The sequence below is a fragment of the Chiroxiphia lanceolata genome, chromosome 1 (genome assembly GCF_009829145.1).
Source record: "Chiroxiphia lanceolata isolate bChiLan1 chromosome 1, bChiLan1.pri, whole genome shotgun sequence".
Classification (NCBI taxonomy): Eukaryota; Metazoa; Chordata; class Aves; order Passeriformes; family Pipridae; genus Chiroxiphia; species Chiroxiphia lanceolata.
The window spans coordinates 135853379-135876162 of NC_045637.1; the positions used below are offsets into that span (position 1 = coordinate 135853379).

Sequence of the window (22784 nt, forward strand, 5' to 3'; positions counted from 1 at the left end):
GTCAAAGGCAGAGGCCGCGGACCGGCCACAGCATCGCCCGGCTGAAGGACACGGGGATAGGGACGGGCAAGGTGCGCTGCCAGCGCCTCCCGTTGCAACGCCGGGCACCGCGACTCCCCTCCCTTGCGAGGCGAGGCGGCTCCCTCCTCCCGACCGTGCCCGGCCCCAGCCCCGCGGGCCTTTCATCAGACCTGGGCAAACGGCCGGGCTCTCCTCGCAACTGGCCCCGCACAGGCACTGCCCGGCCCGCCCCCGCGCTGACGCGGCAGTGACGCGCCCGCCGTGCCGGCGCTGGGGCGGCCCCGCCGTGCGGCCGTTGGCGGGGCGGGGCGGGGCGGGGCGGTGCCGCGTGCCCGCCCCTCCCGCCGCCCGCCCACTCCCGCTGCTCCGGGGCCGCTGCCGGAGGGATCCGGGGGAGCTGGTGTTGCTGCTATCGCTACTGCCGCCGCCTGGCTGAGCCCGGGGTGTCCAGGAGGCTCGGGGGGAAGCCGGGGCCAGGCATGGGCCTGATCTTCGCCAAGCTGTGGAGCCTCTTCGGTAGCCAAGGTGGGCGCGCGGGCCCGGGACGGCTGCGGGACGGCGAGCGGAGCCCGCGGAGCTGCGGGGGCCGCGAGCAGCCGGGGGGGTCTCGGGGCCAGCTCCGCTCGCCGAGTGTCCCCTGAGGGCCCGCCCAGCCTAAAGTTGGTCTTTTCTTTGTGCAGCGCCGGGAGCGCTGGTGCCACGGCGCCTCATGCTCGGGGTCGCTTTGTCTCAGTTCCCGAGGTGGTCCCTCCTCATCCCCTCCTCCATGGCCGCGTTAAACGCCCCGTGTGCCCCGGGCGGCCCTTCGGGCGCTGCGCTCCCGGGATCGCACGGCGGGCACGTCTCTGCCTCCCGGACCGGGTTTTTCCACCGCGATCGCGGCTGAAGCTTTGATGGACGATGCCGGTCGTGTTTGTGTTTGCAGACCTTAGTTTTTTGAGTCGAGGTCTCCTGTTAAAGTCATGTTATTTTGGTCTTCAGTTTAAAGGGGAAAAAAAACCCGCTAAACGTGTTGGGGCCTTCGAGGTAAAGATCTGTTTGTGTTTTGGCAAAGATGCTGGTTAAATACAGTTAGTGTCCCAAGAAAATCACTTCTCCAGCCAAGAACAAAAAGGTCATAAGGGGATAGGATTGATTTACATACTCTCCTCTCTAGCCCAGGCCCGCAGTGTTGGCTCATGCTGTAATCCAGAGCTCAGAACTTGGGGCTTGATAACCACCTTTACTCAGGTGGTTCTCATAAAATAGAAGATTGTAGTTGTTCTGTTAATTTATTTGTTTTAATGGATTTTGTTTACCTAACCTTCTTTGGTTAGAAAATAAAGAGTCGAGGAATTTATTGCTTGTATTGTTTTTCCTTGAGGGCCTGAGCTTGGAGAAGGCAAACTGATGTTAATTATTTTCTCATCAAGTTTCCACATGCACGCTTCATTTCCACTTTAAAGTTACTAAGAATGCAGATAAACTTTTCTGTTCAGTGCTCTGTTGCAAGTTTTTGGAGCATACACACCTGGTATCCCTTTAATAGTCTTGTTACTGTGTTTGCACATAACCCGTCCTAATTTTGTAAATAACAGAGCAAAGCCTCAGTGTGTATACACATTGACATCTGTATATCAAACTGTCTTTCATGGGATGAGATTGGGAGGGATCCCAGTCCCAGATCATTTATCTTTCTCCCACATACACTATCTTACCACATCGTTCCTGAAGTCATCTAACAGTCTTCTAAATTTGTTCCTGTTGTTGATTTCTTATTTTTCTGAATTCTCAAACCTATTTGGTAAGGTTTCCCCAGTTCTCCAGAAAAATACTGAGTATTGTTTTGATTTTCATCAGATAGTGCAATCTGCAAATCCTTTCCCTCCCTGAAGAACTCCAAAGACTCCAAAGAGATCTGTAAGCAAAGAACTGATCAGGAGATAACTGGGGGCTTTTAATGTTGTTCTGTATGGTACCTTATGATGTCAGTATTTATCTTCAGGAAAACACATTGTCTCTGTTATTATATATTATTTCCCGCAAGAAAAGTTATTCTTCATTATGGTGGCTGGATACCAGATGCCTGCCAAAACTACTTTATTGCTCCCTTCCTCAGCTGGGCAGGGGAGAGAAAATATATAAAAAGTCTCTTGGGTCGAGATAAGGATAGGGAGAGATCACTCACCAGTCACTGTCATGGACAAAACAGACTTAACTTGTGAAATTAATTTAGTTCATAATCAAATCAGTACAGGGTAATAAGCCCAGCCATGATGATGACAGGGTAATAAGAAATAAAACCAAAATTTCTGAACTCCTTCCCCCTGTCCCTCCCTTTTTTTCCCACGATTAACTTAATTTCCGGTTCTCTCTACCTCCTCCCTGCAGCAGTTCAGGGGAATGAGGAATGGGGGCTGTGGTCAGTTCATCACATATTGTCTCTGCCACTCCTTCCTCCTCAAGGGGAGGACTCCTTCCCCTGCTCTGGTGGGGGGTCTCTCCCATGGAAGACAGTCTTCCACAGGCTTCTCCGATGTGTGTTCTTCCCATGGTCTCCAATTCTTCACTAGCTGCTCCAGCATGGGTCCTTCCACAAGGTACAGTCCTTCAGGAACTGGCTGTTTCAGCGTGAATTCCCCACGAGGTCACAAGTACTGCCAGCAAACCTATTCCAAAATGGGCTCCTCTCTCTACGGGTCTTGCAAGGAGACTGCTTCAACATGGGCATCCCATGGGGTCACAGCCATCTTTGAGCATCCACCTGCTCTGGCATGGGGTCCTCCACATCCTGCGGGTGGGTATCTGCTCCCTTGTGGACCTCCATGGGCTGCAGGGGCACAGCTGCCTCACCGTGGTCTTCCCCACAGGCTGCAGGGAGATACCTACTCTGGCACTTCCAGCACCTCCTCCCCCTCCTTCTGCACTGACCATAGTGTCTGCAGAGTTGTTTCTCTAACATATTTTCACTCCTCTCTTCTCTTGCCACAGTTGCATCAGTGCAATAACTTTTCCCCATCTAAAATATGTTATCCTAGAGGCATTACTCCTGTTGCTGGTGGGCTTGACCTTGGAGCCAGCTGGCATTGGCTCCATAGACATAGGAAAAGCTTCTAGCAGCTTCTCACAGAAAACACCCTTGTAGCTCTCTCCACTATCAAAACCTCACCAAGCATACCCAGTGCATTCATATATTTAAAATGTTAATGAAAATTTGTCTCACGGTTAAGATAGATGAGATGATATCATGAAATATTTACTCTTTGGCGTTTATCCCAATAAGAAGTTTCTGGGGTATGTTCTGGTCTTGTTTTGTTGCTGGAGTTATTGTTGGTTTGGTTTTTGTTGCTTTGATTTGTTTTTTTTCCTCTTGTGGTGACCACAGAAAAGAAAACGAGTTTCTTTTCATGGCCAAAATTGAACTTCTATTCTAGAAAGTTTGCTTCAAATGGACAGTTTTGACGTATCTAATGGGAAATTATGCTCTATTTACACAACTGTTTTTCTCTAAATAATATCATTAGCAATAATGAAGGATAGTAATTTATGAGTTGGTTTTGGTTGCTCTTTTAGTTACATCAAATCCAGACAGTTCCTTGGGGAATTCAGAGACTGTCCCATGAAGCTGTTTGTTGAGCAGACCAGCACAGTACCTTACACATTGATTTTGACTGTATAGAGTGAGTATTCCAAAGATGCAAATAGACTTCAGTGTGGGAGGAGGATACTTTCAGTTCGTTGTGGTTAGTGTGAGTTGTGCTGATAGTTTGGGGCACTTGATACTGGCAAAATGAAAGGTTAAACAGAGCAAAGATTTGGAAAGTCCTGTCTGTGTTCCATCAAATAGAGCATGGGGGAGGAGGTGTGCCTAAGTGCTCGAAAATACAGAATAGGGCATCACTGGCAATTCATTCGAGTATTATTAATGATGCACTGCAGTTTTGCTTTACATAAATGTGACTAATAGCCAAGCTGAAGATGCCCAATTCAAAAGGTACTTGATCAGTAATGGCTGGACAACTTTAAAGAAGTATTTCCCAGTGAATTAATGCCGTTAACTTGCAGGAAGAAGATATATGTGTAGCTTTCTGAAAAATGCACATCTTAAGATAACTAACATTTCATTTTGTGCTTTGGGGTTCAGTCCTGTTGCAATAACCGTGTAGTATGGATAAAGTTGAGTTCATTCATAGTGACTTCTGCCTGGCAGGAAAACCTTGTAATGGAGATACCTTTAGATCCTACTAAAGCTATAAATGTCATCTTATTAATTTACACATATTCTTTACTACTTTTGCAATTTGATTCTCCTACCTACTTTTCCAGTGGAAAGGATAAGATACTACAAGGAATGTCAAGAGACTGGACCTAATTTGTGTGTAAAGACATTCTGTTGCTAAGTGTCTGTTGACTAGCATATCTATTGACCTATTCCTGCAGCATTTCTTATTACTTGTATTCAGCTGTTTTAGCCCTCTGTCTTGGGTAGCATCTGAGTGTCTCCTACAAGGGAGTTGAATCTGTCTGTTCTGTTTCAAGTCACTGTACATGCAATAGGAGTTGTTCCAGTTGGTTCAGCCCATTTTGATTATGGTTACCCCATTTTGCCAAACCCAAGCTGGCTTGTAAGAAAATGCAACAGTTAAAGTAATGTTATGTGGCTAGTGCACGATCTACTCTCCAAATCTGGTATGTGAGATTATGAAATAAGAAAAGCTGCAGTGCAAAGCAGTTTAAGGAAACTGGGTAATGCCTGTGCTGATCCATGAGTCAATGACTAATGAAAGAGGAAGGTTAACAGTCTGAGTACAGTCTGTCAAGGAATATCTGTTTAGCTCTGTTGATACATTTGGAAGGGTTCATTTATGGTTTGAGTTTGTCAATAGTCTTTAAGCAGTGGCTGGTTATGTTTGAGTGGTGGTGGTGGTATTCCAGGGCCTTATTTAATCTTGTTTTCTGAATCAACACGGCCAAGTCAGATATGGCAATGCACTTTCTGAGTCCTTTCTAATAACTAGTGGTGTGAAACAAGGCTGCGTTCTCGCACCAACCCTATTCACAGTCTTTTTCAGCATGATGCTCCAAAGGGCCATGGCAGACCTTGAGAATCAGGACGGTATCTACATTCGATACCGTACTGATGGAAGCCTATTCAACCTAAGGCGACTGAAGGCCCACACTAAGACCTTAAACCATCTTGTCCGGGAGCTGCTCTATGCTGATGACGCCGCCCTTGTCACCCACACAGAAGCAGCTCTGCAACGTTTAACATCCTGCTTTGCAGAGGCTGCTGAGCTCTTTGGGCTGGAAGTCAGCTTAAAGAAGACACAGGTTCTCTATCAGACGGCACCTCAGGACGTCTTCCATCATCCCCACATCACCATTGGCCAATCAGAGCTCAAATCATTCCAGCAGTTTAATTGCCTAGGCAGCTTCATCTCCTCGGATGGTAAGACTGATGGAGAGATAGGCAACAGGTTAGCAAAGGCATATAGTGCTTTCAGAAAGCTTCATAAAAGAGTTTGGCAAAATAAACACTTGAAGGAAAGTATGAAGATCAGTGTTTACAGAGCCATAGTGCTGTCTACTCTCTTATACAGATCTGAATCATGGGTCATCTACCGCCACCACCTGCGTCTCCTAGAACACTTCCATCAGCGCTGCCTCCGTACAATCCTAAACATTCACTGGTCAGATTATGTGACCAATACATCTGTTCTAGAACAAGCAGCAGTCACAAGTATTGAGGCCATGTTACTGAGAACACAGCTTCACTGGGCAGGACACGTCTCAAGGATGAAGGACCACCGCCTCCCTAAGATCTTGCTTTATGGTGAACTTGCCACCAGCTGCCGCAAGAGAGGAGCCCCAAAGAGGAGATACAAGGACTCCCTGAAACAACATCTCAGCCTTGGCCATATTGATCAACATAACTGGTCTACTCTGGCCTCCAGTAGGGAGGTCTGGAGATACACCATCTATAACGCTGCTGATACTTTTGAGAACACATGCAGGATCACCCTTGAGGAGAAAAGACAACACAGAAAGAATCGTGCCTTGCAGAATTTACCACCTAAGGAGTCTTTCTGCTGTGCCTTTTGCAACCGGACGTACCTGTCTCGTATTGGCCTTTTTAGCCACCAACTCGCTTGTAACAAACGTGGGTAGAGCCCTTCCCAAATCTTCATTCGCAAAGCCCAACCATGATGATTTAATCTTGTTTTCTGGTCTCTGGGCCTTTTCAGTGCAGAGATTAAGGCCTGAAGGAGGGAGGAATATAAGCATTTGTGTGTCTTTCAGCTCTCCGTATATATTGTGCCATAATCAAGTAGTAATTGAATGATGTGAATTGAAATAGAGGTACTTTTACTCATAAGAGAAGCAATTTGGCTTAAAATAGACTTTTGTCTCATTTCTAGGTGACTTTCTAATGGCTTCCTGATTCTTTTTCCTTATTTTTGAAACTGACAAAAAACATTGCCTCAAGTGTTGTTTTTGTTTAAAATTTTGTGCCCCACAGTCATTTAAGGCTAATTACTAAGTGACTTAAGATTGAACTTACTTATACTTACTATAAAAATAACTTACTTCTGGAAGTTTGAAGAAAAAATCAGATTTCAAAAATGACCTGCTGAAGCTGTGGTGCAGTACTCAGATGGCACAGTCTTCTAAGCAACATGTAGTAATATGAATAAATGGTGGAGCAGCTTAAGTTACTGCTGTGTTACATGACTGAGTAAAACTTGTGTGACATATTCTATTAATGCTATCAAGATTGCTCTTAATGAAGCTGTAAGGAAAAAAACAGAAGTGAATGTCAGCAACACTGATAGTTGTCGATACCTTGGGGTTTTTTGTGCGTGTATGGTAAGTTCATTAAGAAGCTCACAAATCTGGTTTTTAATTATTTTAAAATGGTGGTTGTTCAAAGTCTTCAGGGTGCTCAGAATAATTGCTACAGTTGTAAAAATTGTTTTAAGAAAACTAATGGTAAGTTCTAATTCAAGGAATTTCTAGAACTCCACAGTTCACGTCACTTAGGCTTGCTGAGAGTTCCCAGACTGTACAGTCAGGTTGGAAGAGACCATTATCTGGAAAACCAAATAGATTTTGGTTCCAATGGCTACTAAATACTATTGACAGTTTTTCTGCCTTCTTGTAATCAAGTCTGGAGATACAAGATGTATTTAAGCAGGTTTTTTTGTGCTTTAAAGAAGACTTTAAGGTAACTTTTAGTGTCCAAACTGAGTATTTGTATTGAAAGCCTTTGACCTTTAGAAATATGCTATTCCTCCTGCCTCCTCTTCAGTAAACTTCTATCTGCATTCTGTCTTCAACTTTGAAACTTCCAAGATCCTTACTATTCGAAAGTAGATGTGTGTATTTTGTCTGAAAAGTATTGGTACCCTTTTCTTCTTTTAAGTGTGTTGGAAGAGCCTCATCATAATTGTATTTAGAATTTTTTTTTTTTTTTAATTTAACTTTTGAAAAAAGAGGGAAGGGCAAAGTTGTGAGAATTGAATCTTCAGTTTTGGGCCCTTTTACCACAGAGAAATATATATGAGTAAGTGAAAAAAAGAACATATTATGTCTTTCTTGTAACATCTGCAAGAAGATAATTTTCACTGTCCTGCGGTTTTGTAATACTAGACTGCCAGAGATTTTTTGTGAGCTAATAATGGTTGATATAACAGAAGTCTTTGGATTCTTTTAAAGAGTAGTCTAATACTGTCTTTTTTCCCCCCTACATATGCCTACTTTTTCTACTTCCCCCCCCTTCCTACCTGATTAATAAAGACTCTTGTCTTCTGCTCTGTCAACTTTGTTATGGATTTTCTTCTTCCTTTGCCAAGAACATGGTGGACTGGGAAGATATTCATGAATACAACCCAAAATGAGTTTGAATACCAGCCAGTATATACCAGGGAGAAACTTGGGTTAGTTTGTAAGTACAGAACACCAATAAACACTGCCTATGGTTTACCCCATAACTGTCCTTTCTCCTAAATGTGGCATCTGTCTTCTACTAGTTGCTCTTGTAAACAAGTATTTGTCTTGCTAAAATTCTGTTCTGTCTTGGTTTGGCAGTTTTTAAGTTCCCATGTTTTTCCTCTAATGCACATCTCTGTGTTAATGTTCTGTATTTTAACCAAACTAGACAGAACTTCAACTTTTGAATGTAAGTGAAGAGTTTTCCATTACTATAGTTCTATATCTAGAACTATAGAATGGAAATACAGAATGGAAACATAGAATAATAATCTAGAATATGTATCTAGAGTTTGCCATTACTATAATATTAATGGCAACTGCCATTAATAAAAGGTGGAAACTGCTATTTGTGTGAGATACCAATGCGTTCATCTTATTATGTTCATCCCCAGATCACCATTAATAACCATTTGTGTGACTATTTCTTGTCTGAATATTGTGATTATTCAGTTACTATGTAAAATACCATTTGACTATGGAGCAACACAGATAAGCTGTGCCTTTTTTTCCAAATAATGTCAAACCATTCACACTTTGGCGGCTTTCATAAACAGTCATCTCAGTGGAGATCTTTTTTATTACTTTAAGTAGGGTGATATTGTGTCGTCCAACACTTCAGTAATTCACACCTAAGCATTGTATTGTAGTGCGAAGATGACAAAGAGCAATGTAATGCCTGACTGGAATTCGTTTTCTTCCTTGAAAATAACTCAAAATGGAATGTTGCTAAATTAGGGTCATCTTCTTCCAGGCAATGGTTGATGACATGTCTGGTTTGAAAACAACCAAAGAGTATTTCTGTGTCTGAACTTCGAGAGGTCTTTGACTGAATTTGAATAAGAGATGGACAGTCAAACTATGAGGGATGGTTTATCAGCATTGAAAGCAGAGAGGATTTCGTAGTATTTCTGTATTGGAAATGTTACTAATAACTGGTGCTGCTGCTTATGGTGCTAGAAGTACTACTGGATTTAAGACCAGGAAAAATTCTTTCCTTAGAATGTGTTGACAGGATGCAGTAGTAGGGGAACTGGCACAAGGAAATACATTTCAGCATTTGTTATGATGGTATTGCCTAGCAAAACTTCTAAAATTCCCAAAATGGAATCTTTCATTACAATCACTTTCAGTATGAAGAGACGTAGGTAATTACGTGTCCATAGATTTAAGACCAAAACAAAACCCAGAAAACAAACACTTTAATACTGCCTTAAACCACCCACTTGTGGGCAAAGCCCTACCAATTTGACATTTATGATAGATCTTCTGATTTTCTACCAAGTTTTTATAAGTCTTGTAAATCAAGTGCGGTATTTTACAGGAAATCTTTAAGCTGTGAACCATGTTTTGCTTAAGAGTAAGTGCCCTAGCATTGTAAATATTATCCCTTCAAAAGTGAGCTTGTTCACAGACCTTGTAAATACATTTTACTTCTAGTATCCATTTGCAAATTCCCTAGTCTCAAGTGACTTGCCTTTTTGTCAGTAAGTGGATTGGTACCTTTTAACTTCACACATGTAGCAGAAGAACCACTATTCTAATTGGCTGTGCTGCTGGATTTGAAATTCTTAGAAGGATTATTTACAGAGAAGCATATAAATTTTGAAGGGTTTTTTTGTTTGTTTGTTTCCTGTTTTGTTTCCCCGTGCCTAGAAAAATTGACATTGCGGTAATTGAAAGATCACTATTCTATAAGCTGGACTTTGCAGCAGGGAGGGTCTGGGTTTGTCTGATGCAGGGAAAAGCGATTTTATTTTTAATAATAAAAATTTATTTTTTTTTTTGAGGGAGGTGATCTCTCCTTTCTGCTCAGCACTGGTGAGGCCTTATCTGGAGTAGTGTGTCCAGTTCTGGGCTCTTTACTGCAAGAGAGAAATGGACATACAGGAGAGAGTCCAGTGGTGGGCCACAGGGATGATTAAGGAATTGGAACATCTCACATATGAGAAAAGAGATGCAAAAGGGACAGAGTCAGATTGTCTCAGTGGTGCCTAGTGACAGGATCAGACAACAGAGCACCTGAAACACAGGAGGTTCTCTCTTTATGTCAGGAAACTGAGCACTGGCACAGGTTGTCCAGGGGCACTGTAGAGTTGCCATTCTTGGATATATTCAAAACCCATCTGGCCATGGTCCTAGGCTGTTGGCTCCAGGTGGCCCTGGTTGAGCTAGAGGGTTGAACTAGGTGACCTTCAGAAGTGTCTTTAGGCCTTCTGTCATTCTGTGACTATTCTGTCATTCTGTGACTTTCAATTTAGAAGTTGAAAAGTTGGAATTTGCAGTCTATTCAAAATGCAGATTCATCTTAAATTCCACTCTATGGATAATGGTGGTCCCTTAACAAGTGGCTTTTATTGAGCCTTGACCATTAGGCTAATGTTTTTGCAGTCTTTGGATGTTTGGTGATGTTCCTAAGATGATACGCTGCTATGAGTTACATTTTTTCATTGTACTTTTCTTTCTAAAACTAGATTTTTTTGATGAAGTAACCATTCCTTTCTGAAGATCTCCAGTGCTGACTTTTCCCAAGATTGTAGTCTCAAGAGAAGATGAGGCTTTGTAGTTTTGTTCGGCTTTTTTTTTTTTGTCCCGAAGCTGCCACTATTCTATGTAAGCTATTGAAATAAGGCAAACAAGCTGTTGCTTTCTTCAGTAAGGAAAAGTGATTAACCAGAATTATAACTGTTGCTGTTTCCAGTAATTTATTTTTGTCTTTTTTTTTTTTTTTTTTTTGGTATATCCAGAGCACAAAGTAATCATAGTGGGACTTGATAATGCTGGAAAGACTACTATTCTTTACCAGTTGTAAGTACATGAACTACTTTGTTTTCCTCTTTGTATTTTAGTATTTGTCACTGTTTAATCATTGAAAATTCAGCTTTGTAACCTGGCAGAATCTCTAGGATTCCAGATCACAGTTTGTACGTCAACAGTATTAGCTGTTCTAAACAGAGTAAATATTTAAAGGATAAGAGAAGCAATTGCCATGCTTTAAAACTGAACTGTAAATTGAATAACAAAATTGTACATACAAGCACAAAGTGAACTGCAATTTTTTTACCATCAAAGCCCATCTGAATTTGTAAGCGTAGAAATAATCCTGTTACCAGTAACTGCAGAGAAGAGCATGTTTTTAAATTAATGGAAATTCTAGCCACTCTGCAAAAATCCATAAATATTTCCAAATGTTTCTCTGTTCCTGTGTCTAAAATTTGTGATGGAGAATTCCTAAAAATACTATTTCATCTTGCCCAGGTTCTACTTTAGGCATTTTCAATGGCATCATTGCACCCAAATCTTGCCAGCATTACAAGAATATCCATGATAAATTCAAGAATGTCAGCAGGACCATAATTACTATTGTAATTGTAGAAAAGAGGGAGGATGTAGCTAAATTACTATCCGTATATTTGGATACAAAAGCAGCAGAGTATGTTTTCCCAAAATACTTTTTTTTTCCCTAAGCATTTTTGAGAAAGTTTAAAGGTAGAACTGAGGAATTTTTGGCTATGTAACCAAACAGTCCTTTGGGATTGGTTGTAATATTGAGTTACAAAGTAGAGTGCTCTGATAAAATTATCTTTTGATTTATATTTTGCACAGTTCAACATTCCCATATTTGGGATCTTTAGAATAGCAACTTCTGCTTTAAGACAAGTGCATTTTAAGTATCTGTTAATGTCCTTTAAAAAGAGAATCCTCCTAAAATGCAGATGCTTATCCATTTGTTATGCCTTTTATGTGCTTATTTTTCATTGCTGATGTCTTTAAGCATGTCTACAGTCACTACATTCCATAAATTTCAAATGTATAGCTTTTTTAAAATATGCCTGGTTTTTATTATTTTTTTAATCAGTTACACATATTTACTTTTTCTACAACAAATTTATTATAACTGAGCTGTAACAAGCCTTGTGGATTTTTTTGATTGGTCCTTTGTGTGATATTGTTTCCTTTAGTTTAATGAATGAGGTGGTTCATACTTCTCCAACCATAGGAAGCAATGTAGAAGAAATAGTGGTGAAAAACACTCATTTCTTAATGTGGGATATTGGAGGACAAGAATCATTACGGTCATCGTGGAATACCTATTATTCAAACACAGAGGTATGAGAAGCTCCTTTGCAAGTTTATTAGAAATTATATTTATTTATTAGAAATATTGGTACATTTTTATAAAGATTGCAGCTGTATTGTTTTTAAATCCTATTGAGCAAAAACAAACCCAAAAAGTGTGAGGTATCTCTGGTATGCAACCAATTCTCTGGTAATATTTGAAGTATTTTTCCTGTTTACTTTACAGTACTGTTGTTTGATCTGTGATATAAACTATGAAGTTAGACTTTTTTCCTAGACAATAAATGATATCAGTATACATTTCGGATCAGATTTCTTGCATGGTTTCTTTAAGTAGATTAAAATGAAAATTTTGCATTGTAATTTGCAAATTTAGTGAGGATTTGCAGTGGTCAACCTGACTTCTGTACATCTAGTGTGAAATGTTTTTGAGATAATGATAATTAAGGATGAAGAATGAAACTTTCTCTAGGCAATGGTATTTAAAAAGCTCACCAGCTTGTGGCTTTTATCCAAGGGTAAAGGAAAGTCTAACTTTGCAATACTCATGAGGTACTGGCAAAGCTGCCGTTGCTGGAAAGGTTGGAATTCAGTGTCAGTTGTCTTTTGGGGGGTTGTTTTTTATGCCAGCCTTTTTGCTGCCAAAAGGTTATCAATACAAAATGCACATATAATCTCTGAGGACTCATTTTGAGACATCTACATTGATGTAAACTATTTTAGGCTTAATTACTTACAATTTCTAGTAAAAGCAGAAGTCTCTTGTAGATACTGCTCATTATGTAAGTATTCCATCCTCCTGTAAAATGAGATTTTTCTGTCCTGTGCTTCTCTTGGAGAGAGATGAGATTAGCAATCCATCCTAGGTCTACTGAAAGCCTGGTGATGACATCTCAACCTTCATCTCTAGTGTTTTAAACTAATTTTTAACTTTTTCTGGAAAAGTATAGCTACATCTATGACACACATGAGGTTGAAGACACTTCTGCTTGCATTATCTGCTAGAGAGCAGTAAGTTCTTGGCTTTTGAGTACCTTTGATTTTGGAATTTGGAGAGATGCATATATTAGTTCTTTTTCTGATACTTTTGTGATGTTCTTCATCATATTCTGGCTACTAAGTGTTTGAAATCCAGTGCCTTTTAGTACTTGGAACGAAGAACTTCCCTTTTACTTAGAAGCTTTGTCTGCTGGAAACAGTTGAGGAAGAAAAGAGATCTGTTTAGTATGCCAATCCTAGCCTCCCTGATATGAATAATTCTTTTACTGTTCCTCCTCATCTGCTAGGCATCTCAAAGTCATAGCAGCATTAAATTGACTTAGTTTTTCATTCTCTGTGGTCATTCTCAGTGGCTAATGAATCTCTTTAATTTTCTAAGGCAAAGAGATTTGGAGCATATGTTGGAGAATTATAGCAGTGATTTCTAATTCTCCTCTTCTGTTACTGTCTCTCTTTTCTCTCTTTCCTTGTGTGCAAATTGGAGCAATCTACACAAAATCTTTGGAGTAATGTAAAAGTCCCACAAATAAACATTTTAGTGCATACCTGTCCTAATTATTTTCAATTTAATATGGCTAGTTCTGCAATTCTGTTTTAAGTGTTAGATCATATTCTTACAGAGAGGATGTTAAGACAGACTTAGAGATAAAAATCTGGGAGGACAGGAAAGGGGAGGGAGCTCCCATGGTTTGCGGGTGAACAAAAAGAGTTGCAGTGAAGCAGAAAAGGGGTTGAGAAGTACTGTCATCTGGGCATAGAAGTAATGGAATCTGTCAGATGAATGTAATCTTCCTGGTTTCCTCTCCAGGGTAGCATATGTCCCCTGTAATTTATTTTATTGTTATTATAGTATCTGCATAATTTTCATCAGAATGTGCTTGGTCTCCCTACTCATTGCCCCCCCCCCATGATGCTGTTAGCACTGCTTGGAGCACACTGGGCAGGGCAAGTATTGAAGTGTTGATCAGTTGTTATGCTTCGTGTGCAAATACTGTTGTGTGATGCTTACGAGAATTTGCTTGAGTGTTACCTACTGCTTAATGCTGTGTCTTCTTCCTCTCTAGTGCAAGGCTATAAAATAGAAGGTACAAAACAAGGAGCAGAAAGAGTGGGTAGTAGACAGTCATTTTCATACCAGTGACAATTGCTTCCCATGGGAGGCCTGATCTACCAGACCTAGCAGTGTCCCCACAAGTGCAAGGCCGTAAGAATTATGTGCCTAATGGGAATAGTAAGGGTAAAATCACTGCTACAACCATCTCCCAAAGCCTGGAAGGGCTTCACCAAAAGATGGAAGGGTGCAAAGTTGTGAGAGGCCAACTGCACAGGTCCTTGGTAAAATGAAGTTTGCAGCAACATAGTGCTAAGCCCTACAGATCCATAGCTTTGTGACATCTGATGTACTACTTTGAAATAATCTTTTTTAAGCCTTGTGAGTAAAATGATGCTGAACTGTAAAGTAAAATATGCTTCTTTAAAAGTACATAATTTCAATTTCAGATTTATAATTTCCTGAGTATGCAAGTAGTAGTGGACAGTAGCAGCTGTTTTCATTGATGACATCTGTAGCACATTTGTCATCCACATTTTAGATGTAATCCACTATCTCTAGGTGCTTTTTGGTAGTAACATAGCTATTTTGAGTATGATATATAGCCTGAAAATCCACCAAGGAGATTTAGCCGTAGTACATATAGGCAGATCTTAATAATAATGCTGAAATGTGCAAGCATGACATTGTTAGAGGTGGTTTTTTTTAGCTATAATCTTCATGTATGATTCTCACAGCTTTAGCAAAAGACTGTAACAATAAAACTTTTCCCTTTTCTAGTGTCCTGCAAGTGTATGTCTCTTCTAGAGGAAGACTTGCAGTTAGTGATCTCTTGAAAATGTGCTTTCTGTAATTTATACTTTTTACTTACGTATTCTGCTGTTGGGTTTTTTCCCTAGTTCATCATTCTGGTTGTTGACAGCATTGATAGAGAGCGACTGTCTATTACAAAAGAAGAACTTTATAGAATGCTGGCTCATGAGGTATGGTGGGGAGTTGGGATAATAGTTTTGTTGAGAACAGTCAAATAACATTACATACTTCCTATGCTAACAAAAATTATACTGTCACAAAAAAAATCTGAGAATAAATGTGCGTGCATGTTAGTCACATTTTAAAACCACATAAACTATAAATAAGCAGAAAAATTATTGTGAAGCACTCTCTATTAAGGCTTGCTTGATTGTAATCAGATCAATCTTTGCAAATGTTGAAGTTCTAAAACATGCTTCATATTAGTTTAAAAAGGAATTATTGTCCTCTACCACAGTCTCCTTTCAGTTAAATGGTTAAAATTTCAAGAAACATTTTATTTTTATTTTAGAAAAATGGAATTGCTTACTTTTTCTTGTTTGTTTTAATCCTGTTCCATAAAATTAAGGAGCATAGATAATACTATGGATAAATTAATTTCAGTTCATTTTCCTTATGGATTGTTTTGTTTGTACTTTTGTTTGAGTTGTTCAACGTTGGGTCAACTCCCTCAAACTTTCTAAACTAATATGTACATTGGATTAGCTAAACACTCACCAGCTTAATTGTTTGTTTTAAATCTAAATGTTCTTCCTCGTTTTTGAAAGAAAAGGATTTAGTACAGTGCAAGTAATTCTATTCAGTTCATTTCTCCAAGAATCTTGCTTTGTTTTGAATAAGTGAGTTTTTGCTTTACGGTTTTATATTAAAGTAGTTTGGGTCTAGTAGTAAGGAACAAATACACTACCAAAAAAAGTGGGAAGATGACTTCTTGTAGTGAAGTTTTCCCATGTAGTTTATTAGTTTCCAGTCTTAAACTCTTATGAAATTGTGATCTGCCATCTCTTGAAAACAGTTGGTAGGCCTAGACTGGACTCCTTGTAGGAGAGAATTTTCAGCTTTAGATCATAAAACTTTGTTGTTGTTTTTCTTCCTCTTGATGGAAAAATAGTCCCAGGTTTAATATACATTGAAGTATATTGAACACTTGCAACTGTCAGCCTCCTGAGCATTTGTTTACCCTTCTGCACCTCTAAAGCCATACATCCCAGTTCTTGCCTCAATGCTGTTTGGAATCCTAAATTCCACACTGAAACAAAGCAACTTTTAAGTAGTTACTAAAGCTGCTGCAGCATTGTTACAGCTCCCTTTTTGGAACACCAGGCTTAAACTTACATGAATTCAGATAGCTTTCTTAATTTATTACTGTTTTAGTCACTACAGAACTTGTTTAATGACGCTGAAAGCGATTTCAAGGGAATGATATCTAGCAGGCTTTTCCCTTTGAATAGTATCTATTGTAGAGTTTGAAATGTTTGCCAGTAATAATTCTGCTGGCTGGGTGGTTTGGAGCATTATGAAATATATTTTAACAAGACTTTCATTAGTTATATATGAACATGTTGCCAACACCAAAATGGTACACATATAATACATTTCAATTTGATCCTCTGTGGTGGAGAATTGAATAAATTAGTTTCTTCAGTCTTAATGTAATGAATTTTTACTACAGAAAGTTGGTTAAAACTCCATACGCCTGTGTAATTGTAGATTAGCTTGAATACAGTTCTTTTAAGAAATTAAGTTAGCACAATAGCCTTTTAGTTTTTCATAATAACTGTTATGAGTACTCTAAATCATTTCTAGGATTTACGGAAGGCTGCAGTTCTCATCTTTGCAAACAAGCAGGACATGAAAGGCTGCATGACAGCTGCCGAGATATCTACATACCTCACCCTCAGCTCCATAAAGGATCACCCGTGGCACATTCAATCCTGTTGTGCTTTGACAGGAGAAGGGTAAATACTTACTGCTTAGTACACCAATTTGTGGCACATGAGAATACTGATTTAGAATCCTTTTGATGCCAGTGTGGATTTTCTGAAAGAACATATTTTTTGCTCTTTACAGTTAAGAGGGGTATTTTGAATTTTTCATATTTTTTTTTTAACTTTGTGGGTTTTTTCATAGCTCGAACTCCATGTTCGTATGAAAGTCTTTTAGTTTATTGTTAAAAACTCCAAAACAAAAACCAAACAACACTCTTTGACCCAAATATGTAGCTGTGGGCATAACTCTCTACTCTCTGTGTCCTACTCTTTTATTCTGTATGTCTTGATGTATTTAAAGAAATAAGCTCCTGTTTTCTTCCTTTACATTCTAATCTGTAGGAAGCTTCTAAATTAGTGGGTTGGGGTGGGGTTTTTTTGGTTGATTGGGTTTTTTGATAAGCATTGAAACATAGTTTAGATGAAAAGGTATAAAAAGCCAAAATTGTTATCAATACTTAACATTTTGTTTATATCTGGCTAATGTAGCTAATTTTGAAATTTGAATACCTTATGCCAGCAATTACTAAAATGGGAAGCTGAGCTTTCCTTAGATCTCTTGTCTGTGAAGATCAAAAAACAATTTTGGATGCCTTTTAACAAGTTGAATAATGCCTTGCTTGTAGGTGTGAAATGTGCTAATTTTTCATCTTGATTTTTAAAGCAGTCTTATAATGTGTAATATTTAGAGGGTTTTTTTCAGCGGTGTTGTACAACCTTTATAATAATACAGTCTTGTGACATCAAAAATAGTGAATCCAACTGAGTATTTGGGAAATGAGAGCATCTTCCTCACTTTCTAATATGAAGTATTTTCTAATGTAATGGAGATATATTGAAGAGTGAATGGTGGCATTAACTTCCTTAGGGTGGGATGCGTTAGTGAGGACAAACTGTTTTTTTCATTGAGTCTGTTTCATTCTAAGAGTTAATTCTGGTTTCCTTCTACCAATTTTGCTAAAGTCACTTTTAACTACTCAGTTTATGTACTCAGATCTTCAACCAATTTGACATTTGAAAGCAAGTAATAATTAATAAATATGAACTTTAGTTTAGAAAGAGTGGCCATCATAGGCTGCTTCTTTCTTATTGTAAAAAAAAAGTGAATATTTAGAATACTTTAAACTGTGACAATAGTAAGACCAATAAATAAAAAAAAAATCCCAGAGTTAGATTGCTGAGCTGAGTCTTCCTTGGAAAGATCTGACAGAAGTCTGGGGAGATTAGCCCTGTGTTCGTGAAGTTAGCATTCTTGAATAGCTAAGTCATGATTTACTTTACAAAGGTAAAGCTTGGGGGGCGCAAACAAGGTAACTGGATCGCTAGAAAATCAAAGGAAAGACGGTGTTCTAAAATGGAAGACTTAAATGGAGATGGAGATTGAGTTAGTAAGAAGATTAGATCCCATGCAGTCTTATTATTCAATATAAACATACTTTTAATTTTGTAATGTGATTTTGGAATTTTTGGTACACTGCCTTTTCATTAAACAATTCAGTCTGGTTAACCTCACCTTTGTCTTTTAGTTAGTATATAAAGGTCTAGCTTTCATGTAAGCAGTCTTTCATGGGAAATCTGTAGAAAAAGAAAAACTTGTTTGGTTCCAGGTGCTTACGAGTTAGCATTTAGGAGTAGTGTCTCTCAGGTTTACAAGGAAAAAAAATTGAAGTGCTGCCAAGCTTCAATAAAATAGAATGCATGACCATTTTCTTGTTGTTAAAGCCTATAGACTTAGCTTAAAACACTGCTTACTCTGCTCAACTTTCAATCCCATTTCTAGTTGATTTAATTTATTTTAAGTAGATGTTTTTACACATAAAGTCAACCAGAAAATACTTTCAAGATTTTGGGGTAGAACAAGTACCAATAACATCTCTTATCTTTCAGATTATGCCAAGGCTTGGAGTGGATGACCTCCCGTATTGGAGTGAGATAGCTTTTTTCCTTTTTTTTTTAATTCCTCCAAAAGAAGAGACTTCTATTTATCCTGTGAACATGTACATTTTTCTGTACTTTTGGCTGCTGAGGCAGTGACCATGTTTAATTTATATCAGCCAACTCCTAAGCTGTGCTTGAATCAAGCGCAGTTGAACTGAAACACAAAAGTATTTTCTTAACTTTTTTTAATACACTAATCTTCCGGTGGATGAACATATGTGAATCTGTTTTTAGGCATTGAAATTCCTCTGAATATGTATTCTAACTTTTTCGATGGTAGCCTTTTAAAATCTGTTTTGTCATTGTCGATATTTCATACTTCCTCTTTCTAAATAGTTTGTATAACTTACTAACATAAATGAGCACATTTTATTTAATGATTAAAAGTAGTGATTAGGTTAACTTTACCATAGCTTTCTTTAACCTCTAAGGATAACCATATCTCCAGCTAGACTTCCCAGAACATCAGTAGCATTCTAGCCAGCACTGGAATTAATAGTTACGAATACGAATTTTTAAGTCCTTAATAAGTTAGCTATAGTTAATATTGTGGTGGCTTTTAACCTGGTATACAGTGGAACTTCTGCCTTAAAAAAAAATCTGTTTCAGTCTCAGTTTCTCTGGTATGTAGTTCTAGGAGATGATTCTTTTACTTGAAAATACATCTCTGTACAGAAGATGAAAAATTTTGTTATTAAGTGCTAGAGTAGTCATTTAGAACTTGAATACCTTTTTAAAAATAAATCTCTCAATAGTTAAATTTGAAATCACGACAGCCAGTGTTATGTGTAGACTTGCTGTATACTGTTAAAGTTTTTAATTCTGTATACATGAGCCTTCCTCACCTTTTAGTGAGAATGCTGTTTTCTAAATGAATGCAAAATCAAAAGGGAAGCCAGATTTATAAACAAAACAATACCATGGTGCTGTGTCTGTAGACTTCAGACTGAAGCTAATCTTGACATTTATTTACCTACTATCACATATGTTTTCAGATTTTTTGCAGAGAAATTATTTTGCCTTAATTTTTGGTTTTAGTCTTATTTGCACAAGGAGAGAACTTTTGGGGGTGTTTGGGTTAGATTCCTTCACCTGAAATTTGAAAAACAGATGGTGAAGGATTGGACCTAGTAACTCTTAATTCAGTTTGAAGGGAATGGAGTTAGATCTATCAAGATAATGTAAAGATACGGAATTAATTGAGAACATTAAGGATCAAAAAACCTGACCACTAAATGCCCAAAAAGTCATATGAGGATTAAAAACAAAAACAAAAACAAACCAAAACCAGTAGTGGACACCTAATTTCTAGTGAAGTCCCAGCAGCAGTCAGGTACCTAACCTGCATAAATGCTTGCCAGGCCTTCCAGTTCTGTACTTCTGCATGCCTAAAAGCCACGTGGAGTCTGGTTACCAGAACCATTTTGCGAATTGACTGTAGGCCTTTAATGACAAAATGTTTTTGTTAAATCTTGTTTTGATAATTCAAGCACATGGATTTTTCTTTAATAAAATTTTAAGCTTTGTAAATTTCAATTTGCTTCCATTTTTACTTGAACAAAATTTAATGAAATTTTAAAAGTATCAACAAATATGTTGTTATAAATGTTAAAAAGACTTTGAATGCATGTGGAAACAGTGATTGGTTGAATGAAGTTGTATATTGTTGCTGGTTAACAAAAGTCACATTTAGGAGAAAGACTGTTGAGTATTAAGTCAAAAACTCAGAAAATAATGAAAATCGGTGAAAAGTGTATAAAAAAAGATGAATGCAAGGCAAGGTTAAGATCTGATATAAAGCTGCTTGCTCTGATGTTCAGTTGTTCTAATGTACGGAAATAAGTGGTTTTTTTTTTGTTCTTAGGGAAGAAAATCATAAATGAAAAAAATAAAATAAAAGTATGAATGATGTTTCTTCTTTCGTGACTTAATTTCAGTTTGCAATTTAAATTTATTTTCAAGTTTATTTTTATGTAATTCAAAATGTAGTCCTCAATACTTATAAAGAGCACTGTCTAGATGTATAGCCTTTTGATTGTTTAAAAAAAAGGATTTTGTATTTAATGCCTTCTGGCTAAAACCATTTGTAAATCTGTAGTTTGATTCTAAATCCAGTCTCACCTGAGGGAATACATATAACTTTGATTAGGAGGAAATGGTCAGATTGTAGACCTTAAAATATCAGAATAATGGAAGGGGGTTTTTTTAATTTCTTGGCTCTTAAAACCTTTGAATATCTTTCATCTTAAAAAATGAAACATTCTTGACAATTGCTATGATTTTGATCACCTAATAACTTCATTTTCTATAACAGTTTTATTGATAATATCAATTTGTTCACAGCATTGTTGCTGTGATTTGTTTCGGGTCTTTTTTTTAAAAAGGCCTGGTGTGGGATTTTTGGGGGTCTGTTTTTAATAACTTCAGTGCCCATTAAACCAGAAGTGATTTGATTAAAATTAGTTTTAAAGGTGTGCCTTAGAATACTGCATATCTTTGCATTGTCAAATACTGCATAATGTCTGCTAGTCTGAATGTAGTAAATATATTGCCGATAGTTTTGCACTTTGAAAATATTCTGTATTTAATGTGTTGTTCCCAAAGAACAGTGTTAATCAGCTTAAGTTCAAGAAATTAAGATGTCTTATGCAGATTTATACTGTACTGCTGTAAATGCGTTGGCACATGGCTTTTTATTTGTTTATTTTTTTTTTTACTTTCTTGTGTAGGTGGTAAAGAGCTTCAGTATCCCCAAACGAGTGATTCTTTCCAGCTCTTTAAACACACAGCACACAGTAAGGGGGAGAGGACTTGGGCACAGCTGCTCAAAATATTTGTTGTCAAAATAAAATTGAGTTGTTCTGTTAAAATTGAGAGGTTTCTTATTTGTGAGTGCTCTTTGGTGAATAGGTATCTCACAAGGGTAGCATTGTCACTTTAATTTCATCTCCAGTCTGCTCACTGGGGCAGACTTAGGGCCTGCATCATGTGCAGCTGTAGCCAGTTCTCAAAACATCTTGGCTGGACACCTGCTTCTTTTCATCTTTGGGGAAGAGACTGTCACGTCGTTTCAGCCATGGGAAGCGTGGGTCTTTGTTTGTTTTAGTGAAGGGAGTTTGTTTTAGTGTACTGTTCCCTTTCAAAGTAAGAACAAAACAAATGCAAACAAAAGAGTGGGAAAAAACTTGTATGGATTTTTGCCTGTGCATTTGACTATGCTTAGTGTTTAGCTGAGTTTGCTCCTTTCGTTTTTAGAGTCTGCCTTATGAAAGAGTCTACCTTATGAAAGGCAACACTGAGGAGAGCAAGTATGAGAAACCTGGCCACAATGCCAACATTATCAATAGAAACTTGCATCTTGGAAAAGCCTTTAACTTTTTCCAAAACTGTGTTGATGGTCTTTCAACATTCAGTGTTTCTATGTTTCGCTTCCTAGAGGGTGGTGCACTAGAAAGGTACATGATGTTTACACAGTGTCTATGCCCACCATGCAGGCAGGAGACTTGAGACTTCACATTGGTGATGTATTGGAAATCAAGTTCTGAGTTTCTAAGCTAAATTTTCATAATATCAGGTGTGAAACAATTAGGCTTTTTCTGACTTCCTCACTTTCTGGGTTGACAGACAATCCTTTTTCTTTCTCTATTGGCTGTTGACAGTGACACACTGCTTGTAGCATCACACATCTTGCTGTCTTGAGGAATCAAGGAAAATCAAAAGGCTTTTCTCATGGCTGTGTAGCTCAGAAGACATGGGTGTATGTCATAAAAGTGAGGCTTAAATTACCACCTCAATATTTTTGCTGATCATTTAACTGAAATTTACTACAGAAAATTTTAGGATTATGCCAGAATTAAACTGTTACAAGTATGGTCTCTAATAAAATAGTTGTGCTATTCATCAGTTAGGGTTGTTTCTTGGTAGGT

General features: G+C 38.3%; 1 protein-coding gene across 4 annotated transcripts; it reads left to right on the forward strand.

Annotated features, from left to right (window-relative positions):
- Positions 1-337: 337 nt before the first annotated feature.
- ARL5B (ADP ribosylation factor like GTPase 5B) lies at positions 338-21732 on the forward strand. Of its 4 annotated transcripts, none has more exons than XM_032698801.1 (7): positions 346-546; positions 10737-10797; positions 11952-12099; positions 15019-15102; positions 16739-16890; positions 18808-18847; positions 21588-21732. In XM_032698801.1, the coding sequence occupies exons 1-7, from the start codon at positions 501-503 to the stop codon at positions 21705-21707; spliced, it is 651 nt and encodes a 216-aa protein (XP_032554692.1). In that variant the 5' UTR covers positions 346-500; the 3' UTR covers positions 21708-21732. The 4 variants fall into 4 exon arrangements, with proteins under 4 accessions (XP_032554702.1, XP_032554692.1, XP_032554675.1 ...); XM_032698784.1 differs by lacking the exon at positions 346-546 and adding an exon at positions 2491-2797; XM_032698811.1 differs by lacking the exon at positions 21588-21732 and having other exon boundaries at positions 338-546; positions 18808-21099.
- The last annotated feature ends 1052 nt before the right edge of the window (positions 21733-22784 follow it).

Bases quoted from the DNA above. Each gene is read 5' to 3' on its own strand.
- ARL5B (XM_032698784.1), top strand. From the start codon at position 2,584: ATGGGTCCTTCCACAAGGTACAGTCCTTCAGGAACTGGCTGTTTCAGC. The intron at 15,103-16,738 runs GTATGGTGGGGA...AATCATTTCTAG, and splicing joins ATAGAATGCTGGCTCATGAG to GATTTACGGAAGGCTGCAGT. The intron at 18,848-21,587 runs GTGAGATAGCTT...TTTCTTGTGTAG, and splicing joins GGATGACCTCCCGTATTGGA to GTGGTAAAGAGCTTCAGTAT.